The sequence below is a fragment of the Porites lutea genome, chromosome 7, assembly GCF_958299795.1.
Source record: "Porites lutea chromosome 7, jaPorLute2.1, whole genome shotgun sequence".
NCBI lineage: Eukaryota > Metazoa > Cnidaria > Anthozoa > Scleractinia > Poritidae > Porites > Porites lutea.
In genome coordinates, this window is record NC_133207.1 from 23551137 (window position 1) to 23576162 (window position 25026).

Sequence of the window (25026 nt, forward strand, 5' to 3'; positions counted from 1 at the left end):
ACTGTAATACAATGATCCTATTATGTTGAAACAATATACGTGAAAGTCGATTGGCTTTGAATGGGTTCTTGTGGAATGCCGCTTAGGACCTCGCCTTAGGCTGCTATAAATACCATAAATAGATCCACTTGAGTAGCTGCATGTTTCACTAAATTTACCCGGGGGGACTCAACACTCAACATAGCTTTATTCGGGGAGGCTCTGTCGCAAGGTCTAACCCCTTACCCAATAATACAGCATTTTTGACAAAAAGGTGCCCTTTTCGCTCCTGATTTTGAAAAATTGTACTCCTTTTATATACCTAGTTCAGGGACTTGTCAGAAATTAGCAGGGGGAGAAGGGGTGGAAACAGAGGGAGGGTCACAACTTTTTGAGACTGCAGAAAAAGGAGGGGTCATGAAAAATGGGCCGTTAAAAAGGGGAGGGTCATGCAAACATATGTCCGTGATCATGAAGAGGTTCACCCACAGCAGAAAAAAGAAGTTCTTTATTTTGTATAGAAAACCTGGGAGAAATAGGAGAGTCGAGTGATCAGTCAGAATCAGAGTCGGACTCTTAATGCTGTCATCTAAAATGTATGTATATGGCATTACAAAGAACAGATTAGAAATATATTTTGAGCTTTTATAATACTGACTCACCCTAGTGTATTGCAAGAACTAGATTTTATCATTTATACAAGAGGGGGAGGGTCATGATATTTTTGGCCAAGGTCAAGGGGAGGGTTAGCAAATTTCACTCCCATTTCAGGGATGGGTCACCTCATTTCCGAACCCAAATTTAAAATTCCTACCCCCCCTCCCCCCTGCTAATTTCTGACAAGTCCCTCAGAACTTTACACCTTTTAACTGCTGTAAATGCACTGTCTTAAAATATAAATAAATCATAAAACCAGAACGTTTTCTCGACTTTTTCAAAGCTATAAAATCCATCTGTCAGCCCTCTTGGGCCTTGCTACCGACCGAAATAAAAGATTTCCCTACCCTTTCACCCGGAAGCCTGAAAACGGTACCCCCTTCGGACAGAGCCTACCCGTATAGGTTATTATAGGGAGCTGTACCCCCGGGTAAATTTGGTAATCAGCTTGGTCGCTATGATCAAAGGTATACTCTCTAACTGTCGCGGAGTTTGCTCATGGGCGCTAAAAGATAACTTCAGTCTTTTTAAGACATGTTTCAATAACAGAAAACACGACCAAGACAAATATTAAAGAAAATGATAAAGTTTTTTTTCAAGAATCACTGCAAAAACGGTGTACATTCAAACTTAACATACGGCCAAGCTAACTCCTCGAAATTAACCACACTTAAAGACATAGTTTCCAGAAATATGTATACGGTATCTTGAAATGAGTTAATTTGTTAAAAGAAGTACACATTTTAGTGAACCAATGGCCCATGAACCTGTCAACTTAATGATCTATAGTTGATCGTTAAAAATTTTAATGAAAGTTTACAACTATTAATTTGCGTAACAAAGAGCAATTTTAAAGACTGGTGCGGTTTTCTTTGTCAGTACAGAAATTATCATTTTAGAAAGGAAAGAAACCACTTTTGTTTCTATTTTGCCTCGGAAGGGAGAGTCTTTGCCTTCTGTCAGTGTTACGAAGCCTGGGTGAAAAAAGGAATACCCAGAATATTTTCACATTTTCTCAAACTCATAAAGCACCACTGAGCAGATCGGAATAATAATGAAAACAAACTCCGAAAGCACCACTGGGAAGATCGGAATACACAGGTTGCAATATCAGGCACCCACCATTGTCAGTTTGTATTCATTTTTGAGAAACTACCCCGGAAGGTGTTTTTTAAATAGTGCTCAAAAGTTTTTCAAGTCTACAATGGCATCTCTCAGTTTTCGAACATCTTTTAAATTAAAGTAACTTGAACAATATTTATTTGCAAATCAATTTGGGGTAATTGTTATCGTAAGTCTTTATTATCTTGTCGACGCGTTATCGTAGATATTTGAAAATATCTGAAAATCCTCGTGGTTTTAATTTATGTTTTATCTCAACCTTACGGTTACAAGAAAGAGAAACTAAAACTAAAATGAAATAAATAAATAAAAAAGAGAAAATTGTATGTTTGAATCCTCCATTGAAACGTTCATGCGTCTTAGAATTTTACTTTAGAAAATTCAACCCAAAATACCAGCAACTAGACTTTCTTCCAGGGCTATACATGTTAGTGTTACAACAGAAAGAAAGGGCACAAGTTTGCCTCTTTTTAGTTGTTCTAACTTTCACCATCATCTTTGAAATGGAAACCCCTTCGGTTAAACTTTTTCTCGAAGTTACTCAAGCTCTTTTCTTTCACTATGAATTGAGGTTTTCGTACGAGTTTTTTTAGTAACTAGGGAATAAAATAGATAAGGATGGCGTTGTTAGTTTTCTGTTGGGCGTGCATGTATGTGCCGAGTGGCACATAAGGCAACCTTCTGCTATGTATGTGTATCTCAGTTTAGCTATGAGCTCCCCCGGTCCGTCATTTACCGTTGAAACAGAAATAGTTTCGGCAAAAAGCCAACCAGGTGCAAACCTTATGAAATGAATGCTTGGAACCGTTCAATTTCTTGTTGCTTGCACGTCTTGCCTAGCAGGTCAAGGCAAGGACTCTAGAGCGCGTGTTAGTATGTATTGTGTGGCAGCTGTTTTAGATTATCTTTTGCTTAGCAGCCAGAGTAAAAAAGCCTACGATCGTGCTCTCCCAAGTATCACTATTTAGGTCCTTCGTTCTTTTTCCCCCTCTCCTCTGAAAAAGAAAACGATAGGGCCTGATCGCAGGTTGCCGACTAAAAGGTAATGAAAACAGTTATGACTGTGGTTTAAACTTTACATGAACTGGTCAAGAAAGTTTCTTGTCATTCCAGTCTCGTGTTATAGGTTAGAGGTCATGGGCATTTGAACAGTCGGGTTTCCTTCTGATCAGCAAGCTCCAAACTTTTTACATAAAATGTTCAGAATGAAGGATTGCTTCTTTTCCACCACTAGCATGCTAGCTTTTTACGGAGATAAAGGAATCATTGGTTATAAGGAAAAATTAAGCGCACGGTCTGTCAGAATTTGCTGTGAGCCGGGGGGGGGGGGGTACTGCCATATATGGGCTATATAGGTATGTGCCGCTGTGAAGGGTATGGTTTTCAAGCAGTTTACCGGCTAGGATAGGGTATATAAATCAGAGCGTTTGGGTCTAGAATAGGGTCTCATTTTTCAGGAAACTGATCAGTTGGTTGAAGATTTTATCTAGACTAGGGAAACGGCTACTCTAGGATAGGGGGGATTTGGGGAGTTTACTCTAGTATAGGGTAGCAAAATTCAGCTAAACTAGCTCTGGTATAGGTCAAGGGTTCCAGGGTCCCAGCGGCACATCCCTACCCAGAAATTCCTAAAGTACCTTCACCCCCGGGGCTGTGAGTTCACTTTACCTTAACTAAGCATTCTAGTTCAGATTGTTAATAATGCCAATTGCGCATGCGCGTCTTTATTCACTATGGAACTTGAGAAATAACTTATAATGGCAAAATCACAGCAACAACAAATATGGTATATTATCATTATAGCAAACCTTACAAACAAACAAAAAAAGGAAATTATCAAAAAATCGGCTAACAAGTTTTCACACAACAACAATTACAATCCGTTTCAATCTTCTTCCAGTCTGTTCATCCGTTTCTCCTTTTTATTTCCTGTGTTATTTTACCTTCTTTTCTTGTTTTGAGCGCTTCTATTAATGTTTCACTCAGTCTGTGGGTCTTTGGGCGGTTTCTATTGTTTGAATTTTCAAAAATTCCGCTACATGCACATCTCCTTTAAAGCCCGGCCGGGGGGAGCTTATCACTCACTAAGCACAGTTTTCAAATAAGGGAAGTGCTGCAATTCGTAGATGGCATATTTCATGATCTCAAAGACGTTTCGCACCAAAGGAAATTGAAAAGTGTGATCGTTTGTGTGAAGGTATTGGGCAGTGCTGAAAACATCAAGATTAATGAATGGCAAATTATTCTCGTTGCATATTTCTCTGGTTGATCTGGCCTAAGAGTTCGGATGGCGCTTATTCGGCTAGTGCCCAAGATATTGAAACAGTCTCGAAGTTTAGTATGTATTGCATGTCCCGTTGTGCGTGTTTACCCCTCTACAGGCTAAAGGCATGTGAATGTGTTACGGTTTAGCAAGACGGCTTCCTCTGCCTACAGCGCGGGGTTGTGAACAGCGCGGGGCGTTATTGAAGACTTGCGTATGCGTTATTACTGCGATGTAGACCTTATGTATTAAGACCTATGTACTATTTTCCAACGAACAGAACTGACAGGTAAAGATAAACTCGTCCATGGTCCCTTTACGAGAACAAACAGCGTCAGTGTGTCAGATATACAGCAGTCTTTATTCTCTCCGTCTAAATAAAGCTGGGGCAATTGAAATGTACATACTGTCGCAATGCTGCAGCAGTTTCCAGTAGAATGGTCCAACTGGAGAGCAGATGTTTTACGCAATGGTTCAGAAACTTCCAATGTTACTAAAAATACAATTGCTATTTTATCTACTGTACTTAGTATGGATTAAACAACAGTTAAAAAGACAAAAAAAAAATACTGTAACTTTGCATATTCCTTATATAAACTTTATGCATCAAGCAATAACTGCTGTAGATGTCATGATAATACATTTAGCACAATTTAAGGTGGCTCTGACTGAAGCCTTACTTTTTGCCTTTGTTAAATATATATAGGTAGTAAAAACTTGAACGTTACAATGTGTGCTTCTGGTCTTCATCACTACAGTTGTTACCTGTTAGGCTAAGATCCTCCATTTAGACCCCCTTTAGACAAGAACCTGTCATAGTCATTTACTGTGTATATAGAACCTGTTTAGGCTAACTTGGAAAAATCTAGGTTCTTATGCGTGGGTTTTTACAGAGCCACCTTAAATTTTCCAGTATGCCAATATGGAATGTTTGTCATTTGGCAAGACGTTATGTTCTGGTACATATGTCTGCTGTACATGTATGTATCATAAGTCTATTACAAATGTGAATATGACTAATATGTTGGCTTACTGTATTTTACTTGTTGCATTTCCTGGTAAATTTTTTGTGTTTTGTAATTTACAAACCTACACAGACATACCAGTAATGCCAAATGCCTGCCTTTGAGTTTTCTATTGCAATTAAATTATTTTTCATAAGAGGGGAGATCATTGACTTTGGTTAAAGGAGAGAAACTGATTGTCAAAAATAATAATAAAAGGAAAGAATAATACAATTAAACATCCTGTTTAGGACACTACCTGCTAGAAAATATAACATTGCTTATGCAGACATTATCCATAAGCTACTCCTGTTTAAGGGAAAGTTCATTTAATATGACAAGGGGGGGGGATGAAGATATTGAGGGGGGGCTCCGAAAATTTGTATACTTCAAAACCAACACATGACATCATCATACAGATCGGATGGTTTTCAACTCAACAATTTAATGACCTGTGCAACTCAGCTATATCACGTGGTTTACAGATATAACAAATGTAGTCTCAGTAATTATTACACTCTTGTTCATCCCAAAAATGCTTTAGAAACTTGTATGACAACTGTATCTCAAGTTTGTCATAGTATAAACCATTGAAGACAATAACGGTAAATATATTTAATACAGTCTAGCGATCTTTTTTCAGGGGAGCAAAGGAATTGAAGGAGGAGGGGGGGGGGGGGGGGGGGCTCTGAAATTTTTTCGACTACCAAGGAGGGGGGCTCCAAAAAAAATTGCACCGCTAGCGAGGGGGGCTGCTAAAATTTCAAGCTTCGAGTTTCAATATCTTCATCCCCCCCCCCCCTTGTCATATTAAATGAACTTTCCCTAACTAAAGGTTTTACTAAATGGGCGTCCTACAAATCACATTAGAGTCCTACTATAGAGTTTTTTTCACTTAGGTGGCCAGCAGCCATGCAAATTAATTCGAGGAAAAGAAAGTGTTTACATAAGAAAAGAGTTCAACTCCCACAGGACTGGTTTGGGACACAAACATGGCGGCCGTTTCATTGTGTTGGGGCACCAATATGGCTGTCCTGACATGACGTGAAAACTTTCTGTAGAGGCCATTGTATTGCTAAATCTGTTAATTAGATTGCTTGTGAAATGAATATGTAAACAAATTATTGTAACTTCCCAAACAACAACAAGAAAAAATAATTCAATATTTCTCTTGGGTTAAACTAAACACGTATTTACAAAAGCAAAGGTGGAATGAGATTTTCTGCTTAGGTCAAGCTCAATGTGAATTACCGTACTTAAATATTACAATGTATATGGATTGCTTTCAATGTATTAAACTATGATAAGGTGAGTCCCTCATTTTCTCTCAGAACCACTGAATGGGTGAGCACACAAGCATGCATGAAAATCACCTTGCACGAGGAAATGCATGTTCGCATGCTCACCCACCTAACTAATCCTGAGAAAAAATGACAGACTATGCATAGGCTGTCTAATGATGTATTGAATTGTTGCTTTAAACTCAGAAGTAAGGGGAGGAAATGAATTTTTGTCTTGTTAACTCCAGAATATTGACTACTTGCACAATCCCATAATGCAATCTGTTTTGGGGGGTTATTTGCATTAAAACAATGCATATTCTGTTCACTGAAGCATGATACAGTCCCAAGAGTAAATAACTTGTATTGTTTTTATGTGAAGAACCCCCCAAAACAGACTACATTATGGGTTTGTGCAAGTAGTCAATTAGAAAATATGTGATTTCTCTTTGTATTTATGAGGTAACTGTAGGATACCTAGTTTTGGGCGGTGCATGAGAAGATTGCATTCTTTTCACGTATACCTCAACTTGCACCCTGTATGTTCTTTTGTAGCAAAAACAGTCAGAAAGCATAAATTATCACTAAGTTATGCTTTTATAGTGGCTGTGCTGTTTCTCATAAAAATAGATTTAAATTTGTAAGTTAAAAAGCTTACTGTGTTCAATTTTAATGGAATGAATGGTGTATGATATTTAATTTAAGTTGAAAGTTTGCTTAACCACTGAAGTTCCCAAGTATTTCAATAAGGGTGAACTAAAAATTTTCAATATTGTTTGCTACATTCTAAAGGAATATTGTGAATTTGTACATCAATTTTTGCCTGATTTCGGAAGGGTTAAGTAAAGTGATGCCGCATTTTAGTAATGAACATTGTACATGGCAATTCTTTGTACAATAAAAAATAATTATGGTTCAGGTATAACAGACCTTTGTGACATTTTCGGTCTCAAGTTTGAAACACGAATTCTCCTTGGTTGTTTTCATACATTTCCTTTAGTTTTGGTTGGGAGAATTTTATGGTACATCAAGACAGTATCTTGAAGTTGATCATCATTAAAAGGGTGAGCTCTTAGACATCAGTGATCTTCACCCCAAAGATAAACTCACACCCATAATCTCAGTGACACCCCCTTCCATGTGGACAACCCTCTACCATAAAGTCAAATACTCTTTATAACCATGAAGCCATTAATTTATTTGTTGACGTGACAAGATTGGGCCCTGTGTCCGACTCGTGCTAATAGCGACTCGACTAAGAGTCAAATAAATGGAATGCCATCACACGCCATACACACCCTGATTTCTCACTGGATCGGCCATGATTTCAGGCCTTTGCCTCTGTTTCAAAACAAGGCCTTCTAAATATGAAAATGAATTTGATTTTGCATGAAAATGAACATTTTGGTGTGAAACTGCTTTGCTCAAGGCCTCATTTTGAACAGACAAATGGCGCAATCCTCGCATTACAACAAGTTTGTATAAACTGAGGTGAACAAAATGCAAGACAATGGAGCTTCTCAACGAGGAAAACGGCATGCTGGCGGAAAACAACAACTACTGAGCGAAACCTAGCTGTGCTCCTAAAAATTCGTGGAGGTCACCTGGCCCAGGTATGCAAAATAATTTTTTTCTAAATTTACTTTTGTGAAACAGAAGTCTTTTCTTCTTTCGGAATCTTCTCCTGTTATTACCACTTGTCATCTTTCCTCGTCTTTCAAATTCAAGATGGTCGCCATCTTGCAAGAACGAGAGGCTTGCTCGTTTTGCTCCAGGGTTCTCGGTTGTTCCACTTGTCCGTGTTAGCCGGCGGGGCCTTGGCACGAAGAAATGGTGGCTCTGTAGACAAATGATTTGATTGGGTAGATTCTTTGACTGAGATTTTCACTAATTCAACGCTGGCTTCCTTTCTGAAAACACCCACTGGTTTATCTCTAACTAAAACTGCTCGATTACAGCATCCACAGATGTTAACAACGGGAATTTATAAGAGAGGTAAAATTCTGACCGAAAGAGGCATTGACATGTTTCTTCATGGAAAACTTGTCTTTAATGAAAATTTTCCCCGAAAGCCAGTTTTAGACTTCCTGGAGGTCTGTTGCTGATTTCATTGAACGGTTTTAGGGCCCGTCAAATTTTATTTAGGACCTATATGGAGGTAAGTAAATCAAGTTCAAGAGATGTAGATTCATCTGCTGCGTTTTCTTAGAAAGACAGCAGCACTTGACCGGAAGAAGTTTTTTTGACTGTGTTTCTGAGAATCAGCGGCTAAAAATAACGGACCAATGACACTGATGTATGTATGGAGTCTGATTGTTTAGATAGCATTAAAAGGGGAGGTTTCTGAGAACTGAGAAAGGAAATAACATTTTCCTGGAACTGTCGAGAACGTTCTTTTAACTCCACGTTGCGAAATGTAATATTTTTGCAGAGAAATACGTATTTCACGTGTTGCTTGCCGATAATTACCTAGAAATGTGCTGACAAATCGTCTAGAGGAGTTGAGGTGAGTTGATCAAATACTTGTCTCTTCACGGTCTGTTATCTGTTATGTAAGACAGGATTATTCGAATATTGCGAAACAACTGCAAGTTGCCTGAAATCGAAGCACTGTCTAGTTCAACATACCACATCATTCTATACTACCTCGCAGCGTTTCTTTTTCCACTGTCGTTTCGCAAAGTGTCACAGACGCAACGATTGGATTAATGCGAAAATATGTTTAATTATCATGAGACAGAGTGTTGTATATTAAACCTGTCGCTAATAATTCAGATCCGCTAGTCTTGCCAGACAAGTTGCACCGCAAAACTTATTATCTATTATAAGACAAACCACCCTGAACACATAAATCTACCTTTACTGTCAAACCACAGATGGAGTAAGACATCACACATCTAATGTAATAGTATTCTTCATAAACAAAACTTAAGATGAAACAGGGACTTTCATGTCCTCCTCCGCCAACAGGGTAAATTTTCGATTCTCAAGCCTTTAATCCAGCTGGAAGGGCAATTGGGGGCTCTTTATGATATGGTGTTTACCAGATTTTAATAATCACTTGTACACTTGAAAAACGTTATCTGCAGTAATGCTGGACACAGAACGGTAAGATGTCATATCTTATCACAGACGCTTTCGTTTCACAACCTTTCAAATTCTTTTCACCCGGTTAGGTAGGCGATAGAAATCAGCTTATTTCCCAACTGTAAATGATATGACCTTTACGCATAGGCTTTTGGTATGTAACTGTGTCACTGGTAAAAAGAGTTAAGTGATAATCGGCAGATAGACAAAGTATTAAAATTAACGTCGAAATGAATTATTAATGTTGTGCAGCAGTCGGGAACTTAACCTTAACTACTTCGTGTAAACTGTCTTTTATCAACAGATTTAGGCTACTTCCTCCCTTGTGAACCCAAGAGATAGAGCCGAAAAACAAACCATCTTATCTGTTTTATTGACCACTTAAAGCAAATTTTGCCACACTTGCCAGGCTTGTTTCCGCACTCTTTTGCTTGTCAAGATCCAAATCAGTTAACCACACTTCATTGAATATCTAGTGACCTGTGGAGCTCATTGTGTCATGCCTCTTTCTAGAAAGCACTTATTTCATTTTCACGGCAGCTATCCCGCATCAGTTCATATTTGAGCGTGAGGCCATTGGCAGACAAAACAAGATTTTGCTTACTGCGTTTAGTCCGCTGTTGTGGTCTGCTCATCATTGGGGGTAAAACCAGACAGGCTGGACAGGAAGAAAATTTTAAAGAAAACGACGAGTTCCCGTGGGTTTTAGGACAATAGCGAGAGACCTTTCCATCAGTTAAAAAATTATTGGAATTTATACTTATGGTAATTACACTGCCAATTGTGAAATACAAATGGATAAGAAAACTGCTAGATTATGATGTAGCGTTGAAACACATGCCTTTCTTATAAAGTTTGTTTTAAAATTTTGTTGTCGCGGAATCTGCAAATGGGAACGTGCATTATTGACAAAATAGGGAGTCTGAAAAGAAATAAGGGAGAGGTATCTTTTTTAGCACCAAGTTTTTTGGGGGACGTCACATGCACGTATGGTCACGTATGTCCCATAAAGCTATCTTTCTGTTTTTTTTTTTTGTTGTTCAAGAGTGGGTGCATACAATTTTACCAACCCTACCCATTATTCTGCGCGTCCCCCATCTCCTGCTTCATGTACTTAAAGAAATGAAAGGTCCCTAAGATGTCGAAACAATCTGCACTTGATATCATTGAAAGGTTTGAAAAGGCTCTGAATTCTCGAGATTATCGGTTTTGTTTTGTTTGTTTAAGTGAAAGAGTTATTCCAAGATTGATGGACCTAGATGCGTATGGCACAGTGTTGGTTAGTCGCACCAACGTAACAAGCCATAGAACCGCTTACATTCGAAAATTTGTTATTTGACAATACATACATGCACAGTGGAAAAACGTTGTGTTTCATGCATATGCGGTCTCACTCTCAACACTTGTGGGCCAATCAAATACTTACGTCAGAAACATGTTAAGAAGGAATCCACCAGAAGTTCGAGTAACAAGTGGACAACAACTTTGTACTGAGACTATTTACATCGTATTCCAAACTTTTGTACAACTGTTTTAAATATCTTCTCAAAAGAAATCATTTCTAACAACACCAAATGTTGAAAACAAATTTTGAAATTCATATGAAACACTTGAAAGTACTGGTGAAATGAGACTGATGATGAAATTTTACCTGTGTTTGCACAGTTTCTCTAAACTTTAAAATTTATTTTCTCGAGTTCCCATGGAAAATTGTTTTTGGTGTTATTTCAGGCAACCATTTATATCTTTAGCTTTTAGAAAATGCAAAAAGGATTGTAATATATTTGAAATTATTCTGGTACTGATTTTTGTCCACTAAAAGCTGAAATTGCTTGATTTCCTACCGGATTTCGTCTTAAAATTTGATTCATTGGCAAGCCTATCTATGAAATGAACTGGAAAAGTTTCATAATGTCATTGTGGAAACTGGGCCAGTTATTGTTACAGATCTGGAAGGGTGTCTTAAAAAATTGTTGATAAATTTTGTCATCGTAACCTTTAGAAATTCAGAACATAATATGTCTAATAAAAGGTTACGCTTTACTCAAGAGAGGATGAAGGGTATGATAGTTAATCCCTAATTAGGACTTATTCCCAAGATAATCCCTCTCAAGGTATTTATAGATCACGTAGTCCCGGGTTAGGGTTAGGGTTTGCTTCAGTCTGATCAATGTGGCTTAGTTTTGCGGTCTTTTCTATATGGATCTATTAACCCTTCCCCACACACTCCACCCTTGTTCAGTTATTTTGACTACTTACTTACCTAATATACTTCATAGATGTCACGTAACTACCGACCTCCTGTGAAGGATTTACGAAGTAAGATCAGCGGTCGGAAGCGCAGGTCTGAGGATGTGCTGATGATTCAAGAGCCAAAACGAAGAAGAACGGTACATAGAAAAGGAAAAAATAATGCGACGCGGCCCATTGAGTTCAAAGAACTAGAAAACATCTGTATGAATAGTGCTCCAGAAAAATGCATTTTAGAATTGGCTGGTAAGGCTGAAAGGTTCGAAGCCCTCTTAGCTTCAGAAGAAATAAGACCAGATTTGTTGAAGCTCGTGATTTCTGCATGTCGTCTTCTTTGCTCAGCGAATAACCTAATGACCGAGAACGCAGAGAAGTTGCTACGCTCTCCTGCAGTGAAGAAGTTCATGACAGGGACCGTTCTTTCAACTTTTGTCAACAAGATGCCTTTTTCAGAAATCTGTAAGGACGAAAGAGAACGTGTCACTGTGTTAAATGATCTAGCAGCAATTTTTCTTGCGCTGCTTCAGAGGCTCGGTGAAAGCATAGTGCACAGGTTGCCGCTTCCCCAGTTAAGTACCTCTGTGGGTGAGCTAAAAAAGAGGAATCTCATTGAAGACGCCAGCGATCTTGACAAGAAAATTCGACAAGTCAATGAATTGAAAGATCAGGTGATTCGGCGTGCAAAGTCGGCGTATGATCAGGAATCGTGGAACGAGCCTCCGCAAAATTTCAGAGAGCTTAGCGTCACTCCACAATCGGAAGACCTTTGTTTCAGGCCTTTTCTTCGCGAAAACATCACAGACAGAAAGTTTAGGGACCTGGATCATTATCTTGACGTGCAGTTTCGCCTTCTGAGAGAGGACTTCGTGATACCCCTTCGCGACGGCATTGAACAGCTGACGAAGGGAAGCTACTTCTTGGAAACGAATTCTGCAAGTAAAGTTGGGCGCACCAATGACGTTTCTGAATACCACGACGTCACAGTCCTGTATCCCGTATGCAGCAGGAAAGGCCTGGCCTACAGAATCATGTTTGACTTGTCGCATCCAAAGATAAGGCGAGTCAATTGGGAAAGATCCAAGCGGCTCAAGTTTGGTTCGCTGGTTTGCCTTTCCTCAGATGAATTTAACACACTTGTCTTCGCAACGGTGGAAAATCGAGATGCTAAAGGGCTCAAAGTCGGTGAATTGGAAGTGCGGTTTGAAAACGTTGGCATGGAAGAGATAAACCAATTCATTCAGCAAGAAGAGAAGTTTGTCATGATAGAGTCACCTGCTTATTTCGAAGCTTACAGACACGTATTGGAGGCATTGAAGGAGATTAAACCTGACGAATTCCCTTTCCAGAAGCATATTGTTGAATGCTGTCAGGACGTTGGTCCTCCTGAATATCAAGTCAAGAAAGAAAACAGCAGTGCGTTCACGTTTAACTTTGCTGATATCCTAGTTGCGAGAACGCCAGCAAATCCAGAAAATCCTGTTTCATATCAACATCAGGAGCCCCCTTCTCCTCCTGTGATTGTGCTGGACTCAAGTTCACGAGAAGGTCAGACAGAAAGCGGCAATAATGAGGATCCTTCAACTGGCATGGACGTTCCAATGGACCAGGAGATACCTTCAGCTGAAGTCAAACAAGAGTTCAACGTCTATAATTGGCCCGACAACGAAAGCCTGGGCTTTAATGAATCGCAGATGCGCGCGTTCAAAATGGCGCTGACCAAAAAGTTTGCTGTTATTCAAGGGCCGCCAGGGACTGGGAAGACATATGTGGGTTTGAAGATTGCACGTGTACTTTTACAGACAGCCTCGCTCTGGGAGGACGAGGAAGAACGGTCACCAATCTTGATGGTGTCTTACACGAATCACGCCTTGGATCAGTTCCTGGAGGGGCTTCTGCCAGTGACAAAAGGTGAGAAAAAAATACTAGGCTACACGATTGGCTTAAAAAACTCGCGCCATTTTTTCATCCAATCAGAAGTAAAAGCAAATTAAAACCAATCGTGACTCGCTCGCGCACGTTTCCCGCGCTTCGCATCAGTGGATTGCCTGCGTCCTTTTTGATAGGCCACAATGATTACTTTGGTTTCGGTTTAACGATACTTGATTGAAAGCCGCTCTATCGATCGATAAACAACACGTACGCAGTCTGATTGATAACGGCAAGTTTACCAATAGTCGGCACTAGTCACTGGTTGTGTTGAAACTGAACGGATCAACATAGGCTGTTGTGCTCGACTCTAATATTTTCCAAATGAAAATTTGGTAATTATAGTTGGACGATTGGAATGTCAGTGGAAAGACTATTTTTGCTTGTTCTAAGGGAAGATTTCCAAAGCAAAGGAATCTTCTCGAAAATTTCCATGTTGTCATTTAACGGGCACTATCATGAGCCAAAAGCCAAACGACATTTTTACATCAAACGAAAGGCCTAAAAATAAGTGCCATAAGTGTCTTGTTTTGTTACGAATAATTATTCTAGCGCACTGAAGCTGCCAGAGTGGTGTTATCATGAGTTACAAATTGAAAAGGCACCAAGTCAGAATTGTGGCACCGTCTTGTCCAAAGGTCTAGCAAAATTCCCGTGATAGTGCCCGTTTAACAACAAACAAACTAAGCGTAAATCAAGATAAAAAATGTAAATGTTTTTGTAATATGCGCGGATAAAATGTCAAAAAACCAGACCTTTCGAGGCTGCTACCTCTTTATCAGTGATCTGAACAGCTGAAATTAAGATGTGGGCGCGTCATAACAAAACAAACAATGAAACGTCACTTGCGCGTGCTGACTTTACACTGAAAGAGAAAAAAAGTACTGCATTTACATACTTTAGTACAGTTTCATTACTGACTTACAATATTTACAACTTACGTAACTAAGTAACTGCGAACAAACACATTAAAATGATATTTAAAACTGAATTGTACTAACATATACAATATGTACAGCACATGACGTACTAAAGATAACTTGTTTACTTCTACACAATATTGCTTTCTTATACAGCAGAAATGCATTCAGATCACTGATAAAGAGACAGCAGTCTCGAATCGTCTGGTTTTTTGACATTTTATCTACGTATATTACAAGGACATTTACATTTTTTATGCGACTTTTCGAAATCAAGATAGTTCAGGAAGAAAGAAGTGGCACTGACGATTTAGTTTCTCACAATGCAATCGTGCAGTTTCTTAATAAGATACGAGTGACAGGGTTTTCCCTCTTCGTTTTAGATATTGTTCGTGTTGGTAGCCGCAGCAGAAATAACAAACTCGACGTCGTGTCGTTGAAATATCTTCAGAAAACAATCCGTCGAAACAGAGAGGTTCCAGACCATATTTTCAGAGCCAGGATACAAGCTGAGTGGGACACTGGAAAGCAAAGGGAATTTTTTGAAAGGTCTACCATGTTGCTAAGAACCCTGAGAACAAGCATAGTGTCCATGAAAATCCTTGGTCACCAAGATTACATGCTACGGGCACATCACACACAGCTCTCGGAGAACACTAGCACTAAGCTAAGATCAATTGATGACACACTTCTTCATTGGCTTGAAATCGAAAGGAATCAGCATAAAGAAGAAGAGCATTTAGATGATTTGGAGGAATTTTCAGCACCTGGATATGTCTTTGATGACATCCCTTCGGACGACAAAGACCTCGACGGTCCTACAATTCAAGTAGAAGCTCTCTCAGTTGAAGATGCTGAAGATCCTCAGTATGTGAGAAAAAACCTCACAAATGAAGAAGTCATGACGGAAGAAGAGGAGATGTATGTTGATGATATTTACCGTTTGAAAATAGAGGATCGTTGGAGACTTTACAAACTGTGGCTGCAAAGGGTGAAAGTCTACCATCTTAAGCTTTTCCAAGCTAGACAGGTGGAGTATGAACAAGCATTTCAACGAGAACAGGAGGTAAGCAGAATGGAAGAGTTCGATATCCTTCGCAGGGCACGTGTCATTGGCATGACAACCACGTGCGCCGCCAGATACCGCCACATTCTCCAGAAAATCTGCCCCAAGATAGTCTTAGTTGAAGAAGCTGCTGAAGTACTGGAGGCTCATATTATTACCTCATTGACGAAGGGATGCGAGCACTTGATTTTGATTGGTGATCATCAGCAACTGAGACCCTCCCCAGCCGTCTATGAATTAGCCAAGAAGTACAAACTGGACGTGTCGCTGTTCGAAAGAATGGTGAATGTTGGAGTTCAGTGTGAGAGGCTGTCCGTTCAGCATCGCATGAGACCTGAGATCGCTGCCTTGATGAAACACATCTACGACGATCTGGAAAACCACGAGTCAGTGAAGAAATACGAAGACATCAAAGGAATGAAGAAGAACATGTTCTTCATCAGCCATAACAATTTAGAGATGTCCTGCGATCAGACGCACAGTCATGTCAATGAGCACGAGGCTAGGTATCTAGTGGCGCTGTGTCATTATTTATTACAGCAAGGTTACAGAGCCCATCAAATAACACTTCTGACAACCTACATGGGACAGATGTTTGCCATTAAAGACTGCCTCGGAGAGGAAGACGATGAAACGTTGAGAAGTGTCAGACTGACGACAGTTGACAACTTTCAAGGTGAAGAAAACGACATCATTCTTCTTTCGCTGGTACGCAGCAACAAAAGCGAGAAAGCTGGCTTTATCAAGAGTGTGAACCGCGCATGTGTGGCGCTCTCTCGGGCCAAGAAGGGTTTCTATTGCATTGGAAACTTTGCTTTTCTCTCTAAACACAGTGACATCTGGAACAAAATTGTAGCCGATTTGAAAGAGAGTGGTAGCATCGGAGACGTCTTGCCCCTTGTTTGTCAAATCCACCATGATGAGCTCACAGCTGAAAGAGCTGAAGATTTCAAAGTGAAAGCTCCGGATGGGGGATGCCAGCGGCCATGTCAAGTACGTCTGAGATGTGGTCATACTTGCAGACAGTTATGTCATCCACGCGACACCGAGCATTTGGAGTATTGCTGTGTGCAGCCATGCAGCAAGAAAATTAAGGGCTGTGATCACGACTGTCCAAATCTTTGCTGGGAAGAGTGTGAGCGACATTGCCGAGAACCGGTCATGAAAAAGCTACCAGTCTGTGGTCATAATGCAGAGGTGAGGTGTGATACGATTCCGTGGATGGTGAAATGCAAAGTAAGATGCGAGAAATCTCTCTCCTGTGGCCATCAGTGCCAAAGCTACTGTGGAGTCCCATGTACCGAAAAATGCCAAGAGCTTGTCAAGAGAACTGACTGGCCGTGCGGACATGGAGCCACAACCGCCTGCTCGGCCACTCAAGCAGATTGCGGTGTCCCTTGTGAAGACAAGCTGGAATGTGGTCACAAGTGCTCTGGTACTTGTGGAGAGTGTCGCATGGGTAGAGTTCACAAACGCTGCAAGCTGAGGTGCGGTCGTCCTCTGATTTGCTCTCATGTCTGTACAGAATTCTGCAGAATGCCGTGTCCTCCATGCAGCAAGAAGTGTGAAAACCATTGCGTGCATAACAGTTGCGACAAAAGGTGTGAAGATCTGTGCGTTCCTTGCAGTGAAAAGTGTGCCTGGGAGTGTATCCATTACAAGTGCAGCAAAAAATGTGGTGAGCTGTGTGACAGACCGATCTGTGACGAGCCTTGCGACAAAACTCTGTCATGCCACCACAATTGCCGTGGTTTGATGTGCGAACAGGAGTGCATTTGTACCGAGTGCATGAAAAATGACGACCACGACCCAATTACAACTATCTTTTTTGGTACAGAGCAAGATGAAGGCGCCCGGTTTGTCCAGCTTCCAGACTGCAAGCATATCTTCGAAAAGAAAGGCCTGGACAGGTATGAATAACTTCAATCTAAGAAGCGAGTGAACATTATAACATAGCTAGCAGAGCCGAAAAAGCTAGAGTTGCCCTCGGCTATCGCCTCGGGCAACTCTTACGCTGCTTTCGTGCTCTCCAAACTTCCCACGTGCTCCATAACTCGATAGTGCACGCTAAAGCATGAACCAATTGTTAATTCGTAAAGACAATCGATCTTTCACACTTTTACACATCCACAGTTTTAATCGAATGTTTTCAGTTAGTCGTAGCAATAACAAAGCTGTGCAACTCCTTGTTATCAGACAAGAGCAGCAACTCAGTTTATGGAAGAGTGGGACAAGAGAGGGACCGCGAGAGTTTATGTTGGCGTTTTGGTGGAGCAAAAAAGTTGAAACCTTTTAAATGCGGATGACTTAGAATATATAAACGCTTTTCGTATCTATTGTTATAAAAATTCATGCACCATGGAGACGTCCTTAGCCAAACCGATTGCAAGGCTGGCATTACTTCAAAACGGCAGATTAATATATTTTTTGGTCGCTATCGTATTCAAGAGTTTTCTCCGTATAGTCCGGTCAGTTCCCTCGCTGCTGAAAAACCAGCATTTCCAAATTCCTATTCGATCTGGAAAGACGGCCCGCACGAAAACCAGCTTATATAGGGCTGATGTGGCTTTCTCTATTAATCTTTTAATTTATTTAACATTGCAATTACAAGGAGAAAAATATATAAATAATCCAATACTTTTCCGGTATTCGTTTTTCCCTACTGTCTCTGTTGGACGTCACGCAATCTTTTTCTCAAAGAGATTAAATAAGAAAGATTGCGTGACGAGACAAGGAAATGTCCAAAAAATGCTAATTCCTACCGGACTCCTACCTAAAGTAGCCACAGTTAATGAAGTTAAAACGCAGTCACACGCTTCTTAATTAATTTGTATGACTTGCGTTTCTTCTTTAGTTACATGGGGATTTCAAATGACGACACCGATGTCTCGGATGAAAGTCCCCCCGGTGACAGTCACGCGGATATTATGGATGACAGTCAACTGATCCGACTGAAATCCTGCCCTCGTTGTAAGACTCCTATCCGCAAGAGCCTGCGATACGGTAACGTCATTAAACAGCAGCTAAAAGACATCGAGAAAGTCAAAGAAAAATTGTTGGGAAAAAAGAGTGAGCTGGAAGGGAAGAAAGAACGCCTCTCTGACCGTCACTTTAAAATGCGTTCGATGCTTGAAGAACCAGACTGGCAGAAACTGAAAAGAAGTATTTTGAAACTGAATTCGGAATGGACGGTTACTATCCTTGAAAACAAGTTGACGCTACTGGAACGTTTCTGTGACACAAGGAAGAAAATGAAAAGCATTCTGGGTAAAGTGTCTCGGGAGGTTTTGTCAGAGAATAACTTGCAAGGTAAGTTTGAATTCTATTTGTCGAAGGTTGAACCGCTTGGCTATGAACGTACTTTTCGCGGGGGAATTTGGGCCACTTCCGCCGGATAAGCACTCCGATCGGGGATTTCTGCCACCCCTGTTGACAGACTCTCCGGTCAGGGATTCAGGCTACGGCCCTATGACCTAGGCGAATTTGTCAGTCTCAAATCGTAATAATAATCAAATTGAAGTAAAAAGACTCATTTGTAAGCATTTTGACCAAAGGAGGACAGGTGAAGAGAGGGTGGGTGTACAGTTCTTTTCAAGAGAGCAGTGGGTGACCAAGAACTTTGGACTTTTATCTCTGACCAACAATTTTGAGACCAATATTCAGTTTAAAGGCACCTCTAACAATTTCAGACTGCTATTGAACAGTTTTTGTGGTCTCCCCGATCATGAGTACCTTTCAGCTGTCAGAAACGTGACCTCATTCGTGTAGAAAATCACAACAAGGTGTTAGCGGGAAACGTGAACCGGGTCTGGTTTTCTTCCTTGCTGCTCTCTTTTACTAAACTTAACTCTAAATTGCTATTAGGGCGAACGCGAAACCTGGCGGTTCCTTTAGCCTCTAGGCTCCCATTTCTTTGTTATTTTCTTTAATCAATTGTTATGTATATAATGCAAGTCTCCTATAATGAATCTGTGCGAGTCAGTAAAGATTATTGTTATTGTTAATTTGCTTAATATATACTTTTAACGACAGGCCAGCAATTTGGAGATGAACTGTGCTACCTTAAGATGCGCTTTACGTCTGACGAAGTAACGCATAGAGAACTACGAGACATCAACACAGAATTCTCTAGGCTCAATCTCCTACTCGAGCTGTGTTTGCTGATTCACGAAATCAAGAGCCTGGCTCTAGAACTTGAAGATTCTCCCCGCCAGATGATGACTGCACTACGGGAGAAACTGTCCAGCTGTAAGCGCATAGAAGACGAAAAGTTGGATGAAATGATGAACAATCTGAAGGCTATCAGGTAAGGATTATGTCTTCAATTGCACAACAGCATAATTCGTAAAACGTAAGAACAAATTAGCGGATTGCGCGCTTTTTTTAAATTTACGGTATACTCTTCCTTGACTTCTACACCACACTGATTACCTAGACGGGAGTAGATACTAATACTAATAAACAACTAACTTAAAACTAAGCACAAGCAAATTACGGCTGGTTTTCACTTGTGCTTATGCTCTAGTGAAAACCAGCCTTTACTAATAATTTGCTTCACCATTTACCAACTAATAACTAACACCATTACTAAATTACATCCATACAGAAAAGAATTACAATGCACATTACATTATACAATATACGAAGCAGTTCTATTAAATAGCGATAAGCAGTAGTAGTAGATAAGCGCGGTCTGTACATTACCACCTAACGGCACGATATCTTCTCGTCCGTACGACACTCTCACGTACTGAGTTTAAATAAGCTCATATTATTTTGCGATTCTAATTCTTCGGTTTTAGGGAATTTCCTGGTCTATTTCTCTCTTTCTTTCACATCTCCTTAGATCCTTGTAGCTGTAGATTAAGCAAACCATAACGGCAGCGGCGACGGGAACGTCGCTAAGCTGAAGTTTAAAGAGCGGAACAATGGATCAGTCCTGGTGCATCCGTTTTTGCCGTTCTCTGAAAACAGCAACGTGAGAAGACCAAAATCTGCATAGAGTGGAAAACGTGAACCGCCACGGCCATTTTCTTAAAATTGCTTTTTCGATTTTAACGCTGTCTTCTGAGATAGCTCTGACAGTGATAAATGACTGGATGAATCTAGATTATTGCGAGATTCTTAGTTTAAGTATAAATTCGAATTCACTTTTTAACTAACGTTGTCCTTGGCGTCGCCGTCGTGGTTGCTTGAGCTCCTATTCTTAAAGCAAGACGACGATGGTGGAAGAGGAGGGGGTAAATTTGGTCCATCGTTTGCCTTGGAGACTAGTATGCAAGCAATCTTTCTTGCGTGTAGGTGATGGAGTGCTCTCTCACCCATACGAGAACGAGAGCTTGCTTGTAGGCTACTGGGAGATTAAAACTGAAAGGAACTACTGATGGATGCTGATGGTTTGTTTTCAATCTGGATCACATATACATGTTTTCCATTTTAGACAATCGCACCCCACATTGGCTCCTTTGACTGAAGAGGAGAAGAAAGTGATCGTGTCCGCGATCGGACTGTCTAAAGGTCATTGGTTTAAGTGCCCCATGGGACATATCTACGCCATAGGTGAATGCGGCGGTGCCATGGAGAGAAGCACTTGTCCTGAATGCGGAGCTGTGATTGGTGGAGCAAATCACAGACTGGAAGATGGAAATGAGCTGGCCCCTGAGATGGACGGCGCAAACCATGCAGCCTGGTCTGAACAGGCAAACTTACAAAATTATGAAAATTTACGCCATATTGTATAAGTTGCTCTGTGTTAGAGTTACCTTCTAGAAAACTGATTTAAACATTTTCTCCTTAGTTGAGTAGCAAAAAAAAAATCATGCTGCTTTTTGCAAAAGGAAAATGGCACGTGCTGTAAGTTGAATGGTATTTTTCTGGTGACCGCCTTACAAAGAATAATTATTTCTTATTATTGCTACAATTGAACAAATTCCATAATGGTTTTAACCGTTACTACTTCAACTTATTGATGATCAAGAACATTTTTATCTTATCACACATATAGGACTAATAAGGATATTATTACATTTCTGTTTTCTTAAAAATGCAATATTTAATAGAACTAGAGTCCAGCTAGGTCAGCTAGACAGCAGAAAAATAACTACATAATAATAGCTACTAGTTGTGACTACAACTGCACGTAAATATTCGACTTAAGATTGAATTTCCAGGCATTTAGTTTCAAAAAAGTGAGTTTGTTCCACAGAGCAAAACAATAACCAGGTTCCTGTTTTGTAACACGTTTAATTGCTCCGAATCACCATTATGTTCACGAGGTACAACCGTACAAATCCTATCAAATCAAAATCAAATCAATTTTATTTTTCTCGGGAACGTGAGGAGTGGTTGCCCAATCTCCTGAGCCAGAGGCTCATGTATTAAACACACACGGAGGAGCGTACCAGGGAAAAGCATGTTGGACTGCAGAGAAAACAAAAGGAAACCCAATGGGATCGCTCAGGAGAACGCTGAAAGAACATATGCTGAAACGGACTGAGATTTGCCGGGCTGCACCCTTAGCAAAAGCATGGGGTAAACACGAAATTACCCGACGGGAACCATTTAGAGGACGCACGGGGGAAGGCAGGCAGATCGTGCGCGAAACGAAAGGTGCACTAGATGGACCCACCAGGAATTGCACGTGAACCTACGGTGAAATGGTCAAGGAAACGCATGGGGAACTCACAGTGGAAATACGGGTAAAATATGGGGTACCCTGCGGGAACTTACAGGGGATGTACGGGCAAAATAAAGAGTAACCCGCGGGAACCCACGCGGGAACGCATCAGATTAAGTAAGAGAACATATCCCAATAGTTTACGCGGTAACAATAGTTAATTTAACCCATATTTATTTCCTTACAGACTACACCAATCAATTTATCAGAAATGGTAATACAACTAGGTGAAGAACAATGTAGCGAGTAATCGAGCTTAGTTTCACATTTGGCCGAGCATAGTTTGAAAGTATCGACACGATCTCTTCTGTACTGCACAACACGAAGTCGTTAGCCTAGAACTATGATTAGTACGACTATCTAATATACTTATTTTAAGATTTACTGTAGCTCTGCCATTGATTTTCCCGTGTGTAATTATGATAATATTTTGTTCTAATTATCTAACTGAGGGAGTCCATTCCTTATAAGCCCGGTGGCTTCTCTTGGGCTTCCTCGCCATGATTAGATTTTATTTGATTTGTATAATTTTTTGGCAAACAAAACAATAAACAATAAACAATGCAGTCTGTTTAGAGCGGTTTTCTCCTGAGCGTCGAAAAGTAATTGGTTTTGCAGTGCTACGCTACACGATGGCCTTAATAAACTCGTGCCACTCTGTGATCCAATCAGAAGTAAAACCAAAACCAGTCATGGCTTGCTGGCACACGTTTTCCCGCCCTTCGCATCAGCCACGTGTATTTACTTCGAGTTTTAATTGGTTCATTGGATTGTCTGTGTCCTTCTAACTGGTTAGAGTAAGCACTCTGGTTTTGGTTTTGCGACACTCAATTGAAAACCACTCTAAAGGTAACAACAAAACTCGAGAAAAAATAAATTTCATTGCGGACTCTAGCTTAAGGTGGCGCAAAACAGTTTCCAGCACTTCCCGAGACCTAAATTATGATGCGGGTCATTATAACCACTCGATCATTTGATGCTACAGTCATGGTATCAAAAAACTGCCCAATCACTGGTGAACACGTTGTTATCATTTTCGTGACAATATTGGTTACCATAGCAACAAAATGACCTGCTAAAAACACCCTTAACGGCATGGTGAAACCCATTTTTTATTATCGGATTTGATTAGCAGGATAAGAGGCGACTTTTGGCAAAGTTTAAAAAAATTCTACACATGGGGTTTAGAGCCACCTAAAATTAGGGGTGCTTTTAGCGGTCACACTGTTGCTATGGTAACCTATATTGTCACGAAAATTATAACAACGTGTTTACCAATGACTGGGCAGTTTTTTGATACCATGATTGTAGCATCAACTGATAAAGAGTGGTTCCATCAAAATCTAAATCTTGGAAATTGCTGGAAACTGTTTTGAGCCACCTTAAATTAAACGCTCAACCAAAGATTTTCGTTTTATGCTGCCTTCTTGGAAACACTTAAGAATCGCGCTTGTACATTGATTGTTATCGTAAATAATGGCAGTGTAAAATTTAGAGATTTTTTTTTTCAATATATCTGATGTTAATTGAGTAGCCAAGTTAAAATTGGCAACAATTATAACAAACATTTACGAGATCAGTTACACTTGTATGTAATAATGGACTCAATCAAAATGTACTATTAGAATTTCGTGCGTCCTCAAGAGTTACCTAACCATTTTTAGAAGCGTTCGGTATATGTAGAAATTACAAGGCCACTTTATAATGATAATTTATCAATATCTTAAAGCAACTTATAACACTTAAGATAATTGAGCTTAGAGTCTGTTGTAGAGCTAGGAATCAGAGGAGACAGGTTCTTGTTCAATAATGAAGTATTCTGTTTCTTAATTTACCAATAAAGCAATGAAAAACTTGTTTTGGTCAAGGCGTCAATACTATGCTTTGAGCGGCAAAGCTGTTATTTATATGTAATGAAGAAGTTCACTTTTTACTTGTTCTGATCTACTACCTAAACTTCAAATTATGGATAACCGGTTCCCTTGTTAGAGGAAAAAATCCTCCAAAAATCGCCCTTACTTTGAAAGTATCAATACAGATTTGAAATTAATTTGCAAATAAATGAGGTTCTGTTGTTGTGTAGGGGGAGGGGAAGGCAAAACCTGAATACTTGCAACTATAACTTAGCAACTTGACTACTCTTATGGGGGGGGGGGGGGGGGGACACTGGTCCCTGCCCCACCCCCGATACTAGGTATACACAAAGAAACAGAGATGCTGATTATGAGGACTTGCATAGCAGGGAAGGCAGAGCCTATCTCCCCTGGAGTTGGGCATCTCTAGGGGAGCCTATGTTAGGTTGTAACATAGGATGGACCAGAAGAGGGGTGCCCTTCTGAGAGGGCAATAGGTCGCATGATATGATGGTACCATCCTTAGCAGTAATTTCCTCTGGTACTATTGTCACTGCATGACTGTACATATGTACTTTCCAGTTTGACAATTAAAATGAAGGCTAGGGGGTTGACTCTAGGAGGAAAGTATTTTAAAGACATAGTTTCACGGTTCGGCGCATGTGGAAGCTATGATGTAGCCCATCCAATTTCATTGTCTATAAACCAATCAGCTGCGAGTAGATAACTCGTGCGTCCGGTCCAGAATAAAACCGTCGGGCCAAACAACAAATTCGATGCTCAACACTGAATCCGACATTTTCTGTGTATCCGTTGACATCTTCCGTGAATTTTGAGCATCAGTAATTCTGCCAACTTTCGTGTAAGCGCTACAAAAAGGCTATCATTCTGTCTTCACAAAATTATAGTTTGTGATTTCTGAAATACATGTGGTTGATACGAA

The 25026-nt window shown here is 40.2% G+C and overlaps 1 protein-coding gene across 1 annotated transcript; it reads left to right on the forward strand.

Moving 5' to 3' along the window:
* The first annotated feature begins 11435 nt into the window (after positions 1-11435).
* Positions 11436-24360, forward strand: LOC140943055 (NFX1-type zinc finger-containing protein 1-like). Its single transcript, XM_073392094.1, has 5 exons — positions 11436-13550; positions 14872-17464; positions 18409-18863; positions 19587-19860; positions 20995-24360. The coding sequence occupies exons 1-5, from the start codon at positions 11672-11674 to the stop codon at positions 21293-21295; spliced, it is 5502 nt and encodes a 1833-aa protein (XP_073248195.1). The 5' UTR covers positions 11436-11671; the 3' UTR covers positions 21296-24360.
* Positions 24361-25026: the final 666 nt, after the last annotated feature.

Bases quoted from the DNA above. Each gene is read 5' to 3' on its own strand.
- LOC140943055 (XM_073392094.1), top strand. From the start codon at position 11,672: ATGTCACGTAACTACCGACCTCCTGTGAAGGATTTACGAAGTAAGATC. The intron at 18,864-19,586 runs GTAAGTTTGAAT...TTTTAACGACAG, and splicing joins GTCAGAGAATAACTTGCAAG to GCCAGCAATTTGGAGATGAA. The intron at 19,861-20,994 runs GTAAGGATTATG...TTTCCATTTTAG, and splicing joins AACAATCTGAAGGCTATCAG to ACAATCGCACCCCACATTGG.